At 42.1% G+C, this 22,293-nt stretch overlaps 1 protein-coding gene across 1 annotated transcript in view; it reads right to left on the bottom strand.

Annotated features, from left to right (window-relative positions):
- DCHS2 (dachsous cadherin-related 2) overlaps window positions 1-21,859 on the bottom strand; it is a 103,594-nt gene extending 81,735 nt beyond the window's left edge. Inside the window, exon 1 of the mRNA XM_054295363.1 lies at window positions 20,036-21,859. Coding sequence (XP_054151338.1) covers window positions 20,036-21,859 — 1,824 coding nt within the window. The remainder of the gene's footprint in view (window positions 1-20,035) is intronic.
- Between the last annotated feature and the right edge of the window lie 434 nt (window positions 21,860-22,293).

The raw sequence follows: 22,293 nt of genomic DNA, 5'->3' as shown, positions 1-22,293 counted from the left end.
GAGGAGGTGGAAGAGCATTCTCAACCCTATTTATACAATTCTATCTGTTAAGTTCAAATATTCTTGTCGACAAACATAAAAATCCTTTCACTTAAAAAACATATGAACGTAGTTGAAGAGGAGACCTTAAAAGTTATTAAGGTAATACTTCACCACACCTTTTCAATATGGCCATTTCAACAGGCTAAGCAGTTATGTAACTACTAAATGAAAACCACCCAAGGAGGGTTTATGAAAATAGTATTTTTATAGTATCATCCAATGTGCTTAAGAAAAATAGAATTCTTTTCTCACACTAACAAACCCCAGTGCATTAACAAGTTTTATAAATTAGACTTAATGGGCTCCTTTTCCAGTCATTAATGTCACACAGTAGTGCCTTGTTTTGCACTTTAATGACTTCTTTGCATATATCATCTGGCAGTGCTCAGCTTCCCATCCAAGGGTCTGAATAAGGAGGTAGCACCAGAGCTCTGTTCCATAAACTCAACTCCCAAGAAGCAGCATCTACAGTCCCTGCTTTTGTCCCAGAACATAATGCATACAACTCCTTTACTGTAACTGCATCTGCCCTGCTTATAGTTCCAGCATGAAAAGGAAAAAGTACTTTTTACTGTTTATTTCAAGTTCTGCCCAGTGGACTTTCCTTCGTGTGTTTGTTATGCAGCCATCAGAACAAAGTTATTTGTGAGAATAAGTCTACACACACCTACTCATCCAGTCAAAGCTGAGGATAAACAGCCATGGAGAGAGTTATCACCCCAGCACAAAGAAGAATATCCAGGCAATGGAAGGAATGAGAGTATTTTCAAGCAGTTGGGATTTTTGCTGCCTAAAGACAACGACCACAAGCCTCATGGAGGCATGTGAGCCTTCTCAAGAGAAATTAAAAGCAGCTGTTAAATTTCTCACTCTCCTTTGAGCCCTGATTTCACCGTGAGGAGTCAGTATCCTGTTTTACAAAGGGAAGTGGGCAGCTGGTTTCTTTTTCACAATAGAGCTGACCTGTTGGTTCTGGAGCTCCTCAGATGAAGGTAGTTGGACACACTACAGCTGTTCCGCTCCGGAAGAAAGCAAATTTCAATCTGTAATAAAATACTGCCCATGGTCATCCTGAAGGTATAAAATGTATGGCTTTAAATTTGTTTTAGGACTGTTGTTGATGAACTGTATCTGAAAGATACATAGGCTATCTACACAGCTAGAGTGGAATTTTTCTGCAATAAAGACACCTGGAAATTCGACAACTACTGTCAACTAAATAATCTCAAAAGTTTTAAATTCCTGCTGATACACTGCTATCAAAGAATTCAAGCCTTTATTCTTATGTCAAGCATCTCTGGACTCAGACAATAAAACCAAGCAGCTCTTCATTTATAGATGCATCTAAAGACAGACTACAGAGAATCAGAAAATTTGTTCAAAGTTGTGATACTCTTCACAGTATCACAGAGACACAGAGAAAAAATTCACAATACAAAAAAATTATTATGTAGAAAACATCAGAGAAAGTTAAATCGTGTCTTCCTTTTTACATTTACAAGCCAGGTGATCACATAATACAGGTACTTAAATGTCTCAGTAAAGTCCTAGCTATTGGACATGTTCAAGGGCTTAAGACAGGAATAAGCTGGAAGACAGGGGGTTTTTTTCCATCATGTCCAGAAACACAGGAGAAACATTTACCTTTTGATAGAAAAAATAGTAACATTGACAGAACCAGAGAAGCTTGGCAGTTAACAATCTAATCTTTGAAGCTTGGAAAAGTTTGCTAATGTCAGCAATGCATGTCTGCAATTCTCTATAGGAATGAAGCAGACTGACTACTATCTTGGGTAGGACTATTTGAGATTTATCAACCACAACACAGAAAGACAAGAAAGAAACCAAAACTGCATCTTCTGTTGACTTAATTAGAAAAAGAGAAACCCTGCCAAACACAAAAAAAAAAGCATGAGAAGACTAAGTGTTCTGCATTTGCCACATAGATATTACTAAAGTGTTCCTGATTGCTAAAACATGGAAATGGAAATACTGCTGACAAACATAAAAGCCAGCTGTATTATTAAAAGCATGTTTTTTATAGGAGAAATTTCACAAAACAAGTCACCATCCTGGTTCATGCTATGAAAGTTTCTAATGCTCTATTGCACCGATGAATATTATAACACAAAAGCTTAACACGAGCAATTGGAAACCCCACATAATAAATAAAGGTTCTTTGTATACTTGGACAAGTTTTTTTATCACATTCAGTCTTCACAGTCTTTATGTCTCACTTTTCTATGCTACAGCTCACAACGTGAAGAGTTTCACAGGATCAAGCACAGGGCAGCAAACTCCTGTGTTTTATACAAGTGAATTTGGGAGGAAAGTACCTGTCCAGACAGACCACACAAGACACGTGTAAGAAGTTGAAACAGCTTCAGTCACAAATCAAATAAGAAAAACAAACTAGTCACATGATCTAGGGTAGACATACTAGACACCTTGGTAAAAAAAAACCCTAAAAATACAGAAGAAACAAGACTAAGTTCTGCAGTTAAAGCAGAGGAGTGGGAGAAAAGTACCCTCCCTCCTATTCTGATTTAACCACTATCATTCAAGCTGCTCATTAATATAGTCTTACCTGAAAGCACAACTGCAGAAGAGCCTCAGTAACCTGAGGCTTTAAAGGACAAAAGCTTCACACAAGGCTAAACATGGTTTACAGCTGGACCAGAGAGGGAAAGGTAGCTTATTACAAACATCAGCATCACCAAGAAAATTTAGTGCACTGTTTGGCACAACTCTGATCGAAAATTCTGATATCTAAAATTCACTAAGGACTTTTTTTAAAGTACCTGCTGGACTTTTAAAAGGCAATATGAGTACTACCTCCATTAAGGTGTTAAAAAACCCCTAATTTTTGCTGTGGAGGCTTACCACAACCTGGTATATATATGTAAAGGGGCCTTTCCAATCAAATAATAAAGCTTGTTGGTGGCAGAATAGTTGATTACTTTTATCTGGTAGCAGGATAACTGTAACACATTGTCCTAATGATCTTCAGCCAGGGAGTTTTAAATTGGGCATGCCCTTACCACATCTCAGTTTCTTAACAATACCTTTCAGATACTAGGAAAATTAATAAAGACAACAAGATAACAAAGATATCTACTGTAACTTCTTAAACCCATCCATTTCTAATTGCAGGGAACAACAGCATAAACTCTAGTTAAGCAGAGTTCACAAAAAGGCTGTATTTGTCAAAGAAAAACACAATCTGTGAGACTTTCAAACACCTAACATTAATAAAGATTTTTCCCAACATACAACTACCAAAATGGAAAACTTTGTGACCAGTGGACATTCAGGATGCAGTCTACACTTACAGAGGTTTTAATTGCAACACAGAGGTTCAGTGTGTTGCAATTACTGTGTCCAGTAATTATTTCCACAAAATGAATTTCATGTCCTGGATTTATTATAATCAGTTTCCTGGGAAACATCCTGGCATGCTACAGCATCTCACCAGATTATATCACAGTGATTAAGAACACCTTCAAGACCAGAAATGCTTTCCGAGCACAGGTCTAGAGCTGTGATTGTGGAAAACATATATGGAATTTTTTCTGGTTTTAATGAACAAGAAAAGTCTTCACCTACACATATCACACACCCCTTTTCAGAAAAAGGAAAATGGGAGCTTGATTTCTGCCTCTGTCCCTTTATGAGTGAATTAACAACTGAGCTATCAGAGGGGGAAAAAAGGGTAAAAAAGGAGATAGAACATTTACTTTACTAACTTCTTTGCTTCCTTAAAGATCAAAAATATGCCTTATTTCCAAAGGATGTCAACATTTTGTTCAGCCTGCAACACCTTGTTAAATTCATATGTTCATATTTAATAGGAAATAGGAAAAAAAAAGCAGTGAAACAAGTTTCAGGATCATTCTAAGTGAAAGCCTGTATTAATTTTTCAGCTCAGAAAAGGCAGGATAAGATCTAAAGCACTGAACCAGAGTAAGTGTGATAAAAGAGCCAATATAAGTCATATCTCTGGGGATTTGAACCACAGAAGATAACAACAGCCTAATCTTGCTACTACTTATTTTCTGCTTCTGGTCTAAATGTCAAAACCATATTAACATCAAAAAAATCCACTGAAAAGAACTTCAGACTAATGGTACTGGAGTGACTGGAAATTGACAAAATACTCCAAAACACAGATTGGAAGAGCAAATTAAGGACGGCTCCACCAAATCAATGTTAGTATTTTAAGGTTTTGAATAATATATCACATAAAAATCATCCATATTCATTGATGCTGCAGCTGGATGTGATCAATATACTTATAGCTTAGTAACCCTCTGAAGATATAAAATCCCTCTGCAATTGTCACGAATACACACAATGTTTCCAGAATCTAAATCTGTGTACTACATTATGGTTTCCAAGGCCAGCAATGACTGTAGATGTGAGGAGAATGTGAACTAATCCAGTGAGATGAATGATTCTAGAGGAGTTCTACGGAAAAAAACTGTTCTTAAAGTTCACATTTTAAATGAGAGTAGCCAAATAATTAGGACTCAACTTATGGTTCTGTATTATATTGAATCCCATTTTTATTATAATTTAAAGGATAAGAATTAACAGTACCACTTTATTGCTGCAAAAGGATATGGCAAGAATATTGAATGGCCTTAGTACTGTATACTTGGTAAAAAGCATTCAGATACCTGAAGAGAAATAATTATTCTAGATTTATTTGGTATTAAAGGGTGCTATCCACCATGATAATGACACAATACCTCTTTTTTCCCAGCTGCTATGAAGGGCAGCTTAATATTCCAGTCTCATCTCTGTATTTGTTAGTCTGCCTCCTTCCTATTATCTTAAAACTGTTTTTAAAACCTTCCATCAGGACTTTAATTACCTGTGTAATCTTTTCTCCCATTCCATACATGCAACAGCAAACCTATAAACAAAACTAGGCTGAATTATAACCACAATTACATTATCACAGATTCAAGAGGAATACAACTGAGATTTTTATTCTTCCAAGTCAGAGATCCTATCTCTTGCTTATAGTGATGTATCTTATTTAATTCAATGAATATTAATTTCGAAAAGGGATTACAGATATTCTAAATATTCAGAGGTCCTGAATTTTCTAGAGGATTTTTAAAAGCAGGGTGAGGAATATGACAGATGACTGTCTCTTGAGGCTCTGTGAAGGCTTCATTAACAATTCCACTCAAGAAAAGCAATTTTAGTACAGCATGATAAGAATATCCACACTCACTGTGACAGTTCATGAATCCTCCCTGCAAACAATTCATTAACTTTGTCTGACATTTGGAAATTTTTAAATAAATATTGTTTTTTAATTGACTAACTCTCACAACACTATTTCCAATCATACCACTCGAACCAGACAGAATGACTGGCCATTAAGAATAACAACAGCTTCATTGAGAGAGATTGATTATAGTCAGTAAAGAGTTTTCTCCTGCTTGTCCACAAGGAGGAAGTGGAGAGAGCAGAGAACACCCGAGCAAGAAATATTCACTGAGCAGATAAAACATAAGCTTAAAAAGCTTTGAAAGAAAAGCCTACAGAGGGGGCAATCTCAGACATTTTCAGAGAGCAGAAAGAAGGTGGTCTTATTTAGTTGGAGACACATAAGTTCACATGGGAACAAAATGTCAGAAAAGCTTTGTTATGAAGAAAAGCCAGAAAGTGCAGAAGCCAAGAGGAGCTGGGCTGAATCCCAATAGTCACATGAAAGATTTATGATATCTTCAGAAGGTGCTTAGAGACCCCACAGAGGTTCAGATTCCAGGGGCTCAAAGAATGAATGGCCTAATGAAATAAATCCCTAACACATAAGCCAGTGAAATGTCCCACCAGAGAAGGAACTCTACCGGCAACCCCAGTTAACCTGTATGTTATTAAAAAGAAAAAAAAACAGAATGAATTCATGTGCAAGTCCATGAGCCAAGAGAAACATAGATGGTTAGTCCTCAGAGCAAGAAGATGAGATTTTAACAGCTGCAAAGTGTTGAGCTAATGCTTCAGAGGATATTCTGCTGTTTGGTGGATTCTTTCCCTCAGCATCACATGGAGTAAAGCTGAGTATCTGCTCTAAGCCTCCTTGGTCCCAGGACTAGACTTGAAGATATACAGAGAGAATTACCATGCTCTTGGAGAAAGAATATCACCAGGAATCACTTCTTTATAAGAAGCTTTGACTTCTCAGAGACTCATAAGCCAATGAAAACAGCCAAGCCATTGGACTTGAATGTTGCAGACCATATAATTACCACTTAAGTTTAAATTAAATGGAGGAATGAACAACAGTTAGCCTGTATCTCAAAGTTTATGTGATAAATACATAATGCTCAAATGAGCAGTTAACACAGACCAAAAAATCCTGGAGGGTTTGAGAAATGTATGAGGTATGAGAAAAGCCTAGTACTTCAATTAATCACTGAAGTGATATTTTTTTATATTAAAAAATATAGGTATTTCTGGATAGAAGAAAATGAAGAGAAATGTGTGTCTCAAGATGAAATGAGAGCATGCTGTTAAAACTGGCCATTTTAATTGGCCATTGGGGAAGGAGTACCTTCCCCACTTCTGCTATCAGCAGTGACTGTGGCCAGCATAACTACAGTGAGGACACAACAGGTCCTTACAAATAAAATTCAAACAGCATTCCAAGTGGGAGGACCCGATATAGAATTATTATAAAACAGACAAATCAAACTGCAAGCCTGCAGCTGTAAGCATTCTAGACCTTAACAAAACAATCTCTCTAAAAAAAATCAAATGGAGGGACTACTAGAAAAGGAGAAAAACTGAATGTGGCAACTACAATCCTATCAGCCTGACTTAAACAGACTATTAGAACAACTTTCAAGGAATAAAGACAGAAAGGAAGACAAAATATTTGTCAAGTACTTCAGTATCTTTCCAATAACAGATTTTCTCTATGCACAGAAGAAAGCTGATCTGTATTTAATAAAGCAACCAATAGAAATCACATTTCTTTACATACTACTTAGTAGAGGCAGCACAACTTTTAGTCAAAGAGTTATATTTTATAAAACTAGGTAAAGAAGGAACCAAAACAAGTTGCCTCGAAAAAGGGAATTAACAAATATGTTGTATTGATAACCAGCTTGTTAAATCTATTAATTAACCAGAAAAACAAAACAGAACATAAGCAACTCAATTAACATTCACTAATTCCTGAAACTAGAAAGCACTATCAGTATAAGAGATCAAGAGGATCTTTATACAGAAGAACAAGAAGACTGAAGTAATAAATATAGAATGACAATATATGAAATTACATACCAACAAACACACTAATATCTGTTGCTGTGACCTGGGAATTTATTCATTGAAATCTGAAGAAAATAACCCCAAACATGGATGACTATAAGTTAAAGAGATCCAGCCTGAAAAAAGATAAATGCAAACTGATTTAGGTGAGATGTTACCCCTTAAGTACTAACCTTCCTCAGCAAATAACTTGTCCACTTAAAAAACGCTGAATATGGATGTTGGATCAGAGAGGTCCTGATGCTGTTGAGTCAGGGAAGGAAAGAAAGACTCCAGTCTCCAGGTGGATCAGAAGGCAAAGGCATTTAATGAAAGCAGCAGGTCTTTTATAATGTGACTCACTAAGGTGATGCTGGATTGGTCTCAAAGTAGAAACATCTCACACTGTTGGTGAGCTGTGAATAGCACACTGGGGAGAACCATATCTATAAGCAATTGTTACAGAAAGAGAGACAGTAATTGTTTTAATTATTTTCCTCTAAAATTTCCAGGCTCAGCCTGGGGAGAAATCATCTCTGTTCTTTCTTTGACTGAACTGAGAATATCCACAAGGTCCAGTGGTCTGACTAGAGCCAGTGACCTGATGAAAACACCTGCCTGACCATGTATTTCAGAAGGCACAGCAGTTCTGGTATGTTTTCCAGAAATGTGGGGTAGGCAAGGGGAGGTTTAGTCACTGGGAGCCTCTGGGGATGGTGGGTACTGAGATTTGCACCTGATAATCCCTACCAATGTTTCTAATTTTCATCCATACTTTCAAGGAAAAATTACCATGATTAGTGCATGCTCATAGGCCTGAAACATGGTTTCCATTAGAAGCAATTAGCAAGAATGATGGCATAGCATGAAATCAAAATCTCAGAGAGTGCACGATAAATGGCCTCCAATAAGATGTAACAGACATAGAAAACATTTGTGCTTCCTGGCAATTTCTGAACATGGCATTTCAACAACGTTTAGAAACCGAGGGATAACTTGTGTCCCACAACCACAGTGTTCTGGAAATTTAACACATGGTCTAGTGTAACTCCCAAACACTGGTTAGAGTCTTCCTTTCAGACAAACATTTCTGAAAATTAAAAGCAGTTAGCCTTCCAAAAAGTCTGTTTCAACTGTCAGGTCTTTCCCCCATCCTCAGATACAGGCACAGTGGATATCAAAATAAAATTTTAAAAACTCAACCAAAATTTTGATTAGTTTTGAGAAAATGTAAACATTACTTCTTTAATTGAATATTACAAAGCTAAGAGACCTAGGGTTTGGTTTTTATCAATGGAAAGTGAACACAAAAGCAGTCTGGTATCATAGCAAAATCATTATAAAGCTGTACCCCTGCCAAAATTATTGCTAAAGACACCAACTTCAAAGACAGCTAAAAAAGGAAAAGAAACAAATTCCAGGATATGGAATTTTACTTTCATAGTAACAAAAGAGAGCAAACAAGCAAACAAGAGCCAAATACATGGGAGGTTGCCATTCTTCTTTCTTTTGAAAACCAGAATGAAATGCTCTCTCTTAGATCCTTTAAAAGTTATACAAATCTAAAACTAAAGGAGAAAGAATTTTCTAACTTTTGACTTCATTTTCAATGTAATCTTTTGGGGAAAATAATTATTCTACTATTACTAGACACAGTAACACATTGTTTTGAAATGTGTTACATTAAGAAGGAGTTCTGGGCTCTGGGAAAGCAGGTCATATTTAGTTTGTTTAGTATTAGTTTGTTTCATCCCCTTGCTCCTACAGGGCATGCAAACAGCATTCTCTTCCTCTCAGAAAGCCACAGACACACATTAAACTAACTGGGATTTTAAAAATGCAGAAAATCCCCCCAAAGGACAAGCTGTGGCTGATTTCATTGCAGAATATGTTCCTGAGCTCCCTGTATGTTTGAACAACTGAAGTTTTTTGAAAAGATGCTCCCAGTTCTCCCCACTGTCTCTCAACTTGTCCAGCCACCAGCTGGAGTGATGTTGTTGTATAGTCTTACTATAGACCTACACAAGCACAAGGCAGAGGCAGGAAACACCAGGTTTTGTCTATTTTAAAACCCATCATTACCAAACCTTGTGGTCTGATTCAATAGACAATGTTCAATTCGAGTAATTTTTGCCCCATCCTTCTTTTGCACCATGAGCTGGAGACTAGACCCTGATGGGGCTCCAAACACCAAGTGACCCTTGGTACCACTGGTGCTGAACAGCTACCCCAGAGCTTCACTGGAATAACCACAAGTGTAAGCACAGTATGCTCCAAAACATCCAAAGTGATTTATTTTCTCAAAATGCTGTAAATCAGGTTTTCTTGCATGTCTTCGTGAGCAGCAGCAGCAGTACAGTACACAAAACAGGTTTTGAGTGTTTTGTGTACTATACTGAGCAAGTGCTGAGTTGGTGCTTTAAGGTCACTGCTTCCCTTCCCCTGAATGTAACTGCAAATTCTAAAGTCTAAACCCTGATTGATACATGTATGTAGATGAATGTATTTTCCAGTGGTACACCAAAAACCCTATCTATACCACATGCACTTATAGTCCCATGCATGGCTTAAATATTAACAGAGGGATAATCCCTCTCTCCCAGAGATTATTCTCTTCCATTTGCGAGCATCTTAAGACAATCTTTTCAGAAGAGAATAACAGACATGTTTTATTGAGTCCATGTCCACGTAAACACACATTAATCCTACAGAAATGTCAATTAAGCATCTTAGTGATCAAAGTTCCAAACTGAAATGTATCTATAAAATTACCTAATTAATAAAAATGCAATAGCCTATCCAATGATTAATGAAATAACCTTAAGTAAAAATAATTAGGTGTCTATGTATCTATGAAGTGTTTAATATGTGACCTTACTGGTGTAAAGAAGCAGAGATGAAGCTATCAATATATCTGTGACAGCCTATGAGAAAACAGCTTCATGCAAATGATAGGTTTAATATTAATGCCACAATACAGAAGGACACATGGAAGAAAAGGCTTTCGTAAATGATTACTCTGGTATGTCTGGACATGAGCTCAAAATTCAAAGCAGGAAAAACTGAATGTGTAGGATAAAATTCTATTCATTGGGGGTTTATGCAACTGAAAACAAAAGGTCATGTAGAAGGTAATGCACCAGAAGCAGAATGCAGTCATCTCCACAGTTTCTTTCATTGGTAAGATACATCCAGTTCCTTGGACACCGCATTAAACCATATGTGTTTGTTTATAACTGTTGAAAAAAGAGCATACACAAGTTGTTTGTCTCACATCTGTTTAGCCAGACATTAGCTAAAAACTGCCCTTCCTGTTGCCCTTTTCCTAGTACCAGATGTAGGCACAAGTCAGTGGAAGTGGAGCAGACATAGGCATGACAACCTAATTCGCTGCATGAAGGAAGTAGCTGGGGACAAGGAGGGGGAAGGGGAGACATAAACACTTTACACAAGGTCAGTGCAGGGGATTGAGACATCTGTCAGGGCTGGAAGTTAGTACATTTGCTTTTATTACAGCCAATAATGTTAGTACTGCAACAGTTTATGCTGAAAGCAGTGCAGCCTGTGAGCATAACTACATAGGCACAACTACTCTGATTTTTTATTTTAAATCATTTCCCCAGGAAATGGAACTAGTAAAGTTTGGCATAAATGTAATGCTTGTTTTCATTTAGTTCAGAGAACAGGAAGAAAGAGAACCTAGAGATGAGTTTCTAACATACTTTCAGTAATAGAATGAAAACCCACTTCCACACAAAGCACTTCAAAGCATTTCAAAGTCCATAGATTTGACCCATCCAGAGTAACCCAAGTTATCAACGGGAAGCTTGTGGAAGTGAGGAAATAGGCACAAAAAAGGATTGCAACATAAGCATTGTGCGTCCCTTAAAACTATGTTCTGCTAACTCTCCCTGTCAGATGCTACAATGAAGCTTAGGTTGTACTGTCAAGTCCACCCACTTAAAGAAAGCCCAGTTAAAACTTTCTTTATCCTATTTCATTTTAATAGGATTAACTGAGAAATATGATTTGACTCCATACACAACACAACCAGCAACCCACCTACTTTGGTACATATTTCCTGCCTCCACCCTAAAAACACTTAACAAGTATTCAGAGGAGTCAGCAGAGATTTTATATCCGAGCATATCCAGCCAGCACACAGGTCCTTACAAAGATCCCTTCTGCATTAGAGTGCACTAGTAGTTCCTGTAAATCCTTACAGTTACTACATTTGGCCAAGCATGTGTTAGAAAGAATACAGCTATTTAATCACCTGCAGATTATTTAAATATAATATAAAATTATATACACAAGTTTATATAGGAGAGTAGCTCAGTACAAAGAGGTGAGAAGTTGCTGCACATCTTCTGTTGCAATGCTAAATATACCACCACTCTTCAGGCATGACAGAAATCCTTTGCAATTCAATATTCTGAGAAGAATTATTTCACCTAAGTGCCAATGAAATTAATGATTTTGTACAGCTTCTTATATACTTGTCTCAAAGAGCTTAGAACTGATTGAATGAACTGTGATTTATGAGCATCATTTTAAAAATCCATTACTCCTCCTGAAAGAAGTGCCTTTTTACACAGATTAGTATGCTTTTCTCATAGACTGAGCAAGGCACTATCTTCTATTAATTCTGTAACATGTGAACTTTCTTCTGCTACATTTCCTTTATAAACAACACTTAATTTTATATTTTCACCAGTGGCACGTTTCAGCATTTGGTGTTAAAGAGTAGCTGCTGGCCAGATGCTTTTTATTTTTTTCAGCTAACACGAAGGAGTACTGGAAATGAATGGAGAGGTGATACAGCAGATGTGAAATCAAGAGGAGTTGGACCAACATCCTCTTTGTCTCTAGGTTGAGAGCAAAAGGTGCTTTCTCCTGGAGTAGGCAGCAGATTGACACATCCACCACCACAACATGTTAGGGTCAATGATACTTGGGAAATGCTGACGTGAGGGCTAGGTAATTTCATTAAAACTAAAATGAAAAAAATCCATTCAGGGTTACAAATGTGCACAAACTACCTTGCCTGGGATGTCCTGAAACTGAAAATGGTCAAACACCAAGAATCCATGAGGGAAAATGTCACGTTTGCCCTGCTCTTGCACTCATCCAGGATGTATGCTTTTAGCTTCTAAAACAAGAAGGATATGGGGCTAGATGGGAAATTTATTGGTCTGATACAATACATATAATGACTGCTGCACATAACACCTGCCCCAAATGAGCTGTGTGATATTTTACCCCAAGAGTTTTGTTAGCTGATATCTCTGCTTCCATGCTGTTCACACCTGCAGAAGGATTTGAACAATCAGGTGGACAGAGAGCCCCATTCCTCACTACAGAAGTGTTCACAATAGTTTGACACTCAATGTGGAGTACAGATTGCTCAGACAAATTTAAAAGAAAAATGCAGACTCTGGAAATCATTGATTTTTTTTTTTTTCAGCATGCAACTAGAAGTTTGTTTTCAGGAATGAAATGAGCCATGAAGTAAAATTAAAAGGCTCATCCTGCTGCATGTCAATCTGCTTGCATAGTAAGGTGGAATTTAAGGGATTCCTAACTCATCTGTTTCCCAATGCTTTAAAGCCTTCCAGGAAAGCCTGAGCATTCTGCTCACCCAGCAATTCATGAAAATCTGTGAGGATGATAAAATGCCATTAATATTTGATAAATTGACAGAACCAACCATATCCATCCATTTACAGATTTTTAATAATTTGCTCTAGTGTACTATAAGACAACTGCTGATGCCAATTCTTTGTATAAAAGTGTACGCCAGCAAAATCCATCCATTTCTGAATTGGGATGACTTCCATCTAAAAAAGTAGTTCAGGACCATTACTCCAGAAGGTCAGTGGCTATAAATGAACTCTTGCTGGACACTTGTAAGAAATGTTATTCATTACGCTGCATAAAAATCTAAAAATTTAACAGCCAAAGGTATTCAAGAACTCTGTCTTTGCCACGGGTGCTCTGAGTAGGCTATTAGCTAATATTTTAATACACAGCTCTCTGCAATATAAAGTCTATGATTAAGACTTTTTAATATCATTACTCCTTTTCCATAGTTAGGGACACATCTAATTTCTCCAACAAGAATATTACATATGCTCGCATTCTATCACAGCTATAGAGTGAAGTATGCAGAAAATTTTGGACTTACATAAACTTTCAAAACTTCCCTCTTTCCAGACCCAGTTTGCTGACATCAATTAAAAGATTTTCCTGAGAACTGGGAAAAAAAGGTAATTTACTGCCACAACTTTTTAAAAGTTTTTGTTCTCAAACTTTAGCATAATTTTTAATTCTCAAATAAAAGCCAAATGTTTCTGTGTCAATGTGTTTTTGATGTTTCAATATTTCATATGTTCTCAAAATCATGGATTAAAGTAGCAAACAGCTGAAGATTTATTACACAGATGGGGGGCAATTACCTTTGGAGAACTGGTTTTTTGCAGGTGTTAGACACTGAAAATTTAACACTTGCCACATTTAAGAGTAACCACAAACTAAGAGAAGCAAAGTGAAAGGCTTCCAATACCAATTTCCCAGGATCAGAGCTTCTTAAATCTACAAAGCACCCATTCGATGTCAGGTAAGGATTGCACCAAGGAGCAGAGTCTCATTCTTACAAATGCTTTAATTATTAAATGGAACAGTTTTTCTATTTTTAAAATGCTAAAAGGCCACCATCAGAGAATTCTTAAGCAAAAGTATTTGGAGAGTTCCAATTCACCTGAAGTTACCTAATGATTAAAATTATGTATTTTGGGGGTTGATTTTTTTTTCTTCCTTCCTGCAATCAACTCAGCATGGCCATCTACTACCACTGCACAGATTCAAAGAGACATCTATTTATCTTTGAGCCCAGACCACACACACTTCCTAAAGCTACATATTAATAAATCACAAAAAGCTGTGCATAGCTACAAAAACCTATTTTATATCCACAAAGATATGACAATATACTGAGAATCTACTGAACAGCTTCTGGAGTGCAAAGAGATACTTGTTGTGAATTTAAAAATAAATAATTGCTACAAAATTACACTTTTAACTGATAAATGATGACATGTTAACTGCTTTCAGATTCAGTATAAGAACAGAAATTGGATGAACAAGTAGTTTCGTGTTAGTTATAGATAGTTACAGATTAGATGACAAATTTGTATAGTCAGTTCGTATAGTTACAGATTAGATGACAAATTTCTTTGCTGTTGCTGTAGTTCAGTCTGGGGTTTGGTCTCTGTTTTCAACTGTGTTAGTCTTAAAACACAGTAGCATTTCAAGTCAACAAAACAAATCTGTCTTTTTTGCAGCTGACTTTAAATTGAATACAGTGAAAATAGGACCTGGAGAACTCAAGAAGCAGAGGAATTCATGGCATGACATCTTTAGCATCTTTCTGGCTTACCTCTAACAGGGATGAGTTGGATTTCATAACTCTTTAGAATTTGCATGAACCTTCTTTGCTGGCTTCATTTCTGCTTTTGGTAATTGCAGTGGGGCTTAAATGATCCAGAACCAAAACCAAGAGGGAAAGGACTGCCCTTTTAGCTCCTTGTTTCAACATTCAGGGAAAGAAAAGGAAGAGAAATGCGGTCTGCAGCCAATGCTGGTGCTACCTGCTTAGTGTCTCAATGACAGATTACGGTCTCTAAGTCTCCATCCCTCAAAGCAGGGATGAATCCTCCATTCCTTTTTGTCCTCTTAGTTTTCTTTTTAGTTTTGCAGAAGGCAGAGAAAAATTAGAGAAGATGCATGTTATACTGTCTTTTTAGAATTCTCTCTTTCTGCAAGTAGCTCTTGGAAATGTGTATTTCAAGAAAGTACAATTAACAACTCTCAAATATACTAAGCACTTAAAAAATCCTCAAACCACATGCATCCTTCTTACATATATTATACCTTTAAATAGTATTTTCTAAAGTCTCACTGATTTATTATTCCATAATTCCTGGCATACCTAGATTAGCTTTAAGACCTTCAAACAAAATCTTTCTTTGATGTCATTGTATTTACAAACCTCCCACAATCTCAGCATCAGAAAGTCTATTATTTTTAAATAAAAGGAATAGAGAAACTACCCAGTAAGTTGAAACAGCCTCCTTAATGGATCAGAAAAGTACAAGTTCTCATAACACTGGAATGCATGTGATTCTCTATCATTTGCCAGATAACATATGTTTTTTCACTTCCTCTGCTCTTTCAGCAATGACTCTAAAGCCAATAAACATGAATTTTCTAATACACCATAAAAGAAAATAAATTTACTAAAAAGCTACTGACATAGCTGTTACTAATTCATGACAATGTTCTCTTCAATATGCAATTACAAGTACATAACTTGTTAGACTTTTCATAAGAATGCACGTGCACTGTAAGAGAATGACCATCCCACATTTACACACTACAAGCTACAGCACACTCTGGCAGTGGAAGCAAGTTTAACCTACAAGCCCCAAACACATACAGAATGTACTGTGCTATATAACTCAAAACAAACACCTTCATTAAGTTCAAACTTTGAGTTGAACTGACAGCTGTCACCATCACCAAACTGTTAAGCTTTGCAGAAGCCAGTAAGGGAAATAATCTTTTATGTAGGAGTCCATGGAGGATAAGAAAGAGAATGTGGTGTTTCCGTCCCATCTAGGTAAAAAACACCAGGCAAATTGATGCCAACATGATGTGCTGATTTCTCCTAATTCAGATAATGTTGCAGCCTCCTCAGAGACAGAAAGAGGGAGAAAGAATATTACCTTTCAATACCCTACTTCAGCTAGAAGACAGGAAATCCTGACAAATCTGGCAACACAGTACTATAATTACGAGATATATTGTGCTAAAGAGAACCTTAACAATGAGTATTGAGAAGCATTATAACCATCAAAAAAAGCTTGAAAATAAAATTTGTAACCAGAATTAAACCTCTATTATCAAGGCAGGTCTATGACAAAGCTTTATTTCTTAATTCAGGATAAGTGAATGTCTCAGAAGACAGACATTTTGTCACACCCCCTTACCCTTAGGCCACAGAGGTGCAGTTATCAAAGAGTTACACATCATCAGATGCTAAATCTACCTAAAATTGTCAAGCTTACACCAAAGAGTGCAGAAATAGGACATAATCACCACCATCACTCAACAGTCGATGGACATTTGTAATCACACTGGTCTTTGCGAAAGCATAGTGAGAAAGACAGGAAAACACCCAATGAGTTCTCACTCGTTCCTCCATCTTATTCCATTTCTGGGTCATGCTGAAGATCTTCAGGAAAATAGATTCTTATTATGCTGAAACATCATCATAATAACTGATTAAGGCCAGTGGCCACTCAAAATTAACATGCAGTACCTCTACATGAAGAAACCAGGATGTTGCCATATCTGCAAAAATCAAAGCATTACTAAAATGTCTGCAGACATCACAAGACACCAAGAGTGCTTCTGCTGCTTCCCTTTTAGTTACCGCAAATTGCCTTGATCTACAATTTATTTCTGATTGTGTTCACTTTTACCTTCCTGTACCTTTTTTTTTTTAGGCATGCCATCAGTAATGCTTAAATTTTAACAAAGGTGTGTCTATAACAACTGGTAACAAACCAGAAGTTCAGCATCAAAAATAGGCCAAAGTTAAACAAATGCTGTTAATGACTTCAAAATTCTACTTAGGTCTTTCACTGCATAAATCTGCTCTACTTTCTAAAGTCTGATAACCCACTATTTTCCCACTGATTTTCCCTTTTCTTCATTTAACATTCTCCCATTTGTCTGCTCATATTTCTGATCTCACCCTGCATTATCTACCCTGAGGATGTGATATTTTATATGCAATATATTAATTAATGCAACAAATTCCATTTATTTGTCAGGATTCAGATTCTCCCTTACTGGTCAATCTGCACTGGAAGGCTGAGTCTTTTGTTCACAAGGAAAAGCCCAGACACATGCCCAGAACAAAGCAGTACTTCCAGAAGTGGTTGAAAAATATGTCTTTTAAGTAGATGGTTAATTCTTCTAATTGGTGAATTCCTACGGACTAGGAGGAACCACCAATACAGACTTACATGCAAGTTGATCCTTTTCACAGGACTAGACCCTATTATGGGCTACATCTGTGGAGAGTAGGGGGGAAATGGAGATAACTTGAATGATCACCATAGGAGTTCAAGATTTCCCAGAAGGAAAGAAATCCCCCATTATCCACATGCAGTCAAGAACATATGGGAACAAGTTGTGCAGCTATTTAATGGCTGGGTAGAGGCACAGCAAAGCACTAAGGCAGAAGGCTCTAGACAAACAGTGTACGAGGCAGTGCTTTGTCACCCGCTGGTCCCCAAACAAAGGTTACTGATGAACATGACTGCTTCAGTAATGCCCTCTGCTTGCAGAGAAAAGACTAGAGGGTTTAGAAGACTTCCAGGTATCATGATTGTGACTCAAATATAAAACAAATGTTCATCACCACCTCCCAGGCTGTGGAACAGAGGCAGATGTGACATGAGTAGCCTCCTTCAATATCTTGGTTTGTTTCCTATTCTCCAGGACCAGCAAAAACAGTACCACGGTTACCTCCTTCTCATGCTAGCTCTGAAGTTCATGAGCCCACCTGGAGCTGACTCATACCACAGATCCTGAAAAACAGTTTTGGCCAAACCAAAAACTATTTTCTACATTCTCATCACTCACTCCAACTCCTGGAGCAACATAAACGAAGCTGCCTGCTTCATGCTCACAATCTTTGAGCAGAAGATTTCCTTTCCTGGGGGAAAAGGTACATGGATTATTGTAGAAGGTGGACATGTTTGAAGTTTAAGCCCGCTACACAATGTAGAATTAAACTTGGACATCACTACAATGATCCTGGATTAAGCTGCAAGTAGAACCAGCTTCCTCTCCTGGCAGGCCATAGCATACTCACCGGCTATTCTTCCTGCGCACGTCTCTCATGCCTCCTTCTCATTCATGTCTGACTTTATTACTCCTGGTTCAATCATGAACATGACTATTTCTTTCTACTCTCTAAACAGGATTATGGCAGCATGGTGACACTTCCAAAATTCAGTGCACCGTTAGTGATATCCACGCCTATGACATCACAGTGCATGACAGGTGCAGCCCTAGAAAATCTGCGCTATTAATGCACCAAAACATTTAAAAAAATATTAAAAATCACAATTACAAGTGATTCGCTTTGAGACACTCAGGAACCCTTCGGGAGGTTTCTACCCGCTCCAATCGGAAGCAAACGGCCGCTGTCCGCCAGCCGGGCCGGGTGTGGGGCTGTGGCAGCGCTCCCCGCCGGCCCCGCCGCCTTTCAGCACCACGGACGCCCGCGGCGGGGCCGGGGCTGCCGCACCGCACGGCACCGCACCGCCGCTCGCTCCGCCCCGGGACATCGCCAACTCCTAAAATTATATCGTTGTCCTTCTCCTGGGCTTTCCTGGGGCCAGCGGTGCACGACGTTCTGAGGTCTTTTTGGGGTTTGGGTTTTTGGTGGCTTTTTTCCTCCATCGTGTTGAAAGAAAAAGAAAGGGCAGTGATGGGATTTTCTTTCTGGCTTGGGATACCAAATGAAAAGTTCCATAAGCTCAACCTGCCCAAGGTTTTATAGGTTAAATTGTATTAGGGCTGTAAAAAATGTGTACTTTTTGAGCTCCGAGTAAAATTTGGAAAAAAGAGAAAAACTTATATAGGGAAGGAAACGCCTTTTGTTCCAATCAGCTATTGTCAAACCCAAAATATCACCAATGACTCCTGACTTGAAAAGAAAAAAATTAATTTAGTAGGCCACCTGAAGATAAAGAAAGATGGATTTTTCATCAAATATACTGACGAAACACATTGCAGTTCTCCCTAGGTTTCCTCTTTAAGCAGTGGTTTTTCCCAAATTCATGTAAGCTCTGCACAAACTCAGAAGCATTCACAGGCCCAACTGCTGTGAATTTTCTTCTGATGGAAAAGGCTTTGTTCATTTCAAAGGTATACATTCTGCAATGCTTTTCCAAGCTAAAAGCAAAAGGGCTCTCTGTCAATTTCTGGTTCTCCAAAGCTTTCCTTCAACTTCACCTGCAAAGACTAAAAAGGGGTTTTTATGAACAAGTAGAACTTTTTTCTCTATTAGAACTAATCAGTTTCTTCAAAGGCAGGGTGAGTTGATTCACATCGTTATCAGAAAGCTCAGGAACCATCACAAAGACCCTGAAGTGCATGTTAATTGTATGTTACACTGGCTGCCCTTCTCTCTTGGCTCAGTTTGGGTCATGCTGGCCCTTCTCTCTGGCTCAGTTTGGGTCATGCTGCCTTCGGGACGGATCCTACCGGCTCTCTGAACATCATCTCAAGTCCTCAGAAGTATCACAGCTGGTTTAACTCCCTCTGAGGTTTAACCAGAGCTGACACTTGACTCCCTCTGAAGACCTGAGCTGTGCTCATTACCCACGCTGCAAGTGTTACGGGACAACGAACGCGTTTCTCAGAGCGCTTGTGAGACTGTCGGTACGAGGGCCGCGCTGACTAACTGCGCTCCGCCTGCCGCGCTCCCTGCTTGCCGCGGGAGTGCTGGAGAGCGGCGGCGGTGCCACGGAGCGCCGGCGTTCCAGGGCAGCGGCCCCGGAGGCCGGACCGTGCCGGGCCGAGCGGGGCCGGGCCGTGCCGGACAGTGCCGGGCCGAGCGGGGCCGTGTGGGGCTCACCTGGAGGAGGCGGCGGCCGCGCGCGGCGTGCTCGGGCATGCGCGCTCGGTACACGGCGCGCTCGAAGCGCGGCTCGTTGTCGTTGGCGTCCTCCACGCGCACGCTGAGGCGGCACGCGGCGGCGCGCGGGGGGACGCCGCCGTCCCGCGCCACCACGCGCAGCTCCAGCGCCGCCTGCCGCTCCCGGTCCAGGCGCGCGCGGGTGCTGACGGCGCCGCTCCGCGCGTCGATGCGCAGCAGGGCCAGGGCGGCCGCGTCGCCCTCCAGCGCGTACCGCACCTCGGCGTTGGGCGAGCCCGGCTCGTCGGCGTCCGAGGCGCTGAGGCGGAGCACGGCGGTGCCGGGGGAGGCGGCCTCCGAGACGGCGGCGCGGTAGTGGGGCTGCGGGAACGCGGGCGTCTCGTCGTTGAGGTCGGCGACGCGCAGCAGCAGCGGCTCCTCGGCGGAGAGCGGCGGCGTGCCGCCGTCCGTGGCCACCAGCCGCAGCTCGTACAGGTCGCGGCTCTCGCGGTCCAGCGGCCCCGCCACGCAGAGGAAGAAGACGCCGGCCCCGGCCGTCCGCAAGGCGAAGGCGCCGTCGCCGCCCAGCAGGGCCAGCGCGATGCCGCCGCCGTCGCCCTCCTCGTCCTCCTCGTCGCCGCCCTCGTCGGCGTCTGAGACGGAGACTCGGGCCACGTAGTCGCCGGGCCGCGCCCCTTCGGAGACCCGCGGGCCGCCGGTCTCGGTGAGGTAGAGCAGACGGATGGAGGGCCGGTTGTCGTTCACGTCCAGCACGGCCACGGAGACGAGGACGCTGGAGACCTCGGGCTGGGCGCCGCCGTCCCGCGCCTCCACGACCAGGCGGTGCAGGGCCCGCGTCTCGCGGTCCAGCGGGCGGCGGAGGCGCAGGACGCCGCTGCGCTCCTCCACCGCGAAGTAGCCGTCGGGGTCGCTCTGCCGGCGATTGATGGCGTACCGCACCTCGCCGTTGGCGCCCAGGTCGGGGTCGGTGGCCCGCAGGCGGCAGACGGCGGTGCCCGGCGGCGCATCCTCCCGCAGCCGCGCCCGGTACTCGCCGCGGCTGAAGGCGGGCGCGTTGTCGTTCTCGTCCAGCACCCGCACCGACACCCGCAGGCGGCCGCGTCGCCGCGGGCTGCCGCCGTCCCACGCCTCCACCACCAGCAGGTGGACGTCCGCCCGTTCGCGGTCCAGCCGCCGCAGCAGCACCAGCTCCAGCGGCTCCGGCCGCACATAGCGCAGCTGGAACAGCGGCGGCTCCCCCGCCGCGCCGCCCTCCTCCAGCAGCGCGTAGCCCTGCGTGCCGAAGCCGCCCGCGTCGGGGTCGCGGGCAGCCGGCAGGCGGAAAGCGGTGCCGGGCGGGCTGAGCTCGGAGATGTTGAGCTGCAGACTGTCCTTCGGGAAGCGCGGCGGGTGGTCGTTCACGTCGGTGACAGCGATCTCCACCTGCACCACCTCGCCGCGCAGCGTGGCCGCCGCGAAGCTGTAGCGCGCCCGCCGCTCCCGGTCCAGCCGCCGCGCCGTGCGGATGATGCCCGTCTCCGGCTGGACGTGGAAGTCCGCCAACACCGCCGACTCGCCGCTCCCCTCCGACAGCAGGAAGCCCCCGGGCGGGTCTGAGCCCGGCGGCAGTCCCGCGCGGATGTCACCCACCAGCGTCTCGGCCGGCAGCCCCTCGTCCACTGCCAGGCTGAGGTTATACACCGGCGCCGCGCCGCCGCCCGCCGCGCACAGCCACAGCGGCAGCAGCAGCGCCAGCGCCCGTCCCGTCGGGGGAGCGCCGCCCTGCCCGGCCCGGCACCTGCCCGCCCGCAGCCGCCGCGCCATGCTTGGCCGCTAAGCCGGCATCGCGGGCAGCCCGCGCCCTGCTGCTCGCCACACGCAGGTGCCTCCGCCTCGCCGCCGCGGGAGCGACTCGGAACGCCGCCGCCGGGGATGGGAAGGACGAGCGTGTGCGAGGAGGCGGGAGAGCGGCTCCCGCCGCCGCCGCCCCGCGCAGCCCCCGCCCCGCCGCGCCTCCGCAGCCCTGGGGGGCGGCCGCTTCCCCCGCGCACGGACGTGTCGGGATGGTGTGGCGCTGCTCCGGTGCCGCCCAGGATCCGGAGAAGCCTTCGCCGAAATTGATTACTCGGGGAATCAGCTGGCTTCCTGCTAGTGGGACAAAGCGTGACTAGCGCACGGGCTGCCTCTAGATGCTGAGGCATGGCTCGTGAAGGACAGGAATTTAAATGAAACAGAAATCTGCGAGGATAAACGAGTTT

This window comes from Melozone crissalis, unplaced genomic scaffold (genome assembly GCF_028551555.1).
Source record: "Melozone crissalis strain CALT ecotype California unplaced genomic scaffold, PUWL_Pcris_2 ptg000006l_1, whole genome shotgun sequence".
Lineage (NCBI taxonomy): Eukaryota > Metazoa > Chordata > Aves > Passeriformes > Passerellidae > Melozone > Melozone crissalis.
The sequence above is the reverse complement of the archived record's forward strand: the minus strand, read 5'-3'. Positions and strand labels throughout refer to the sequence as shown.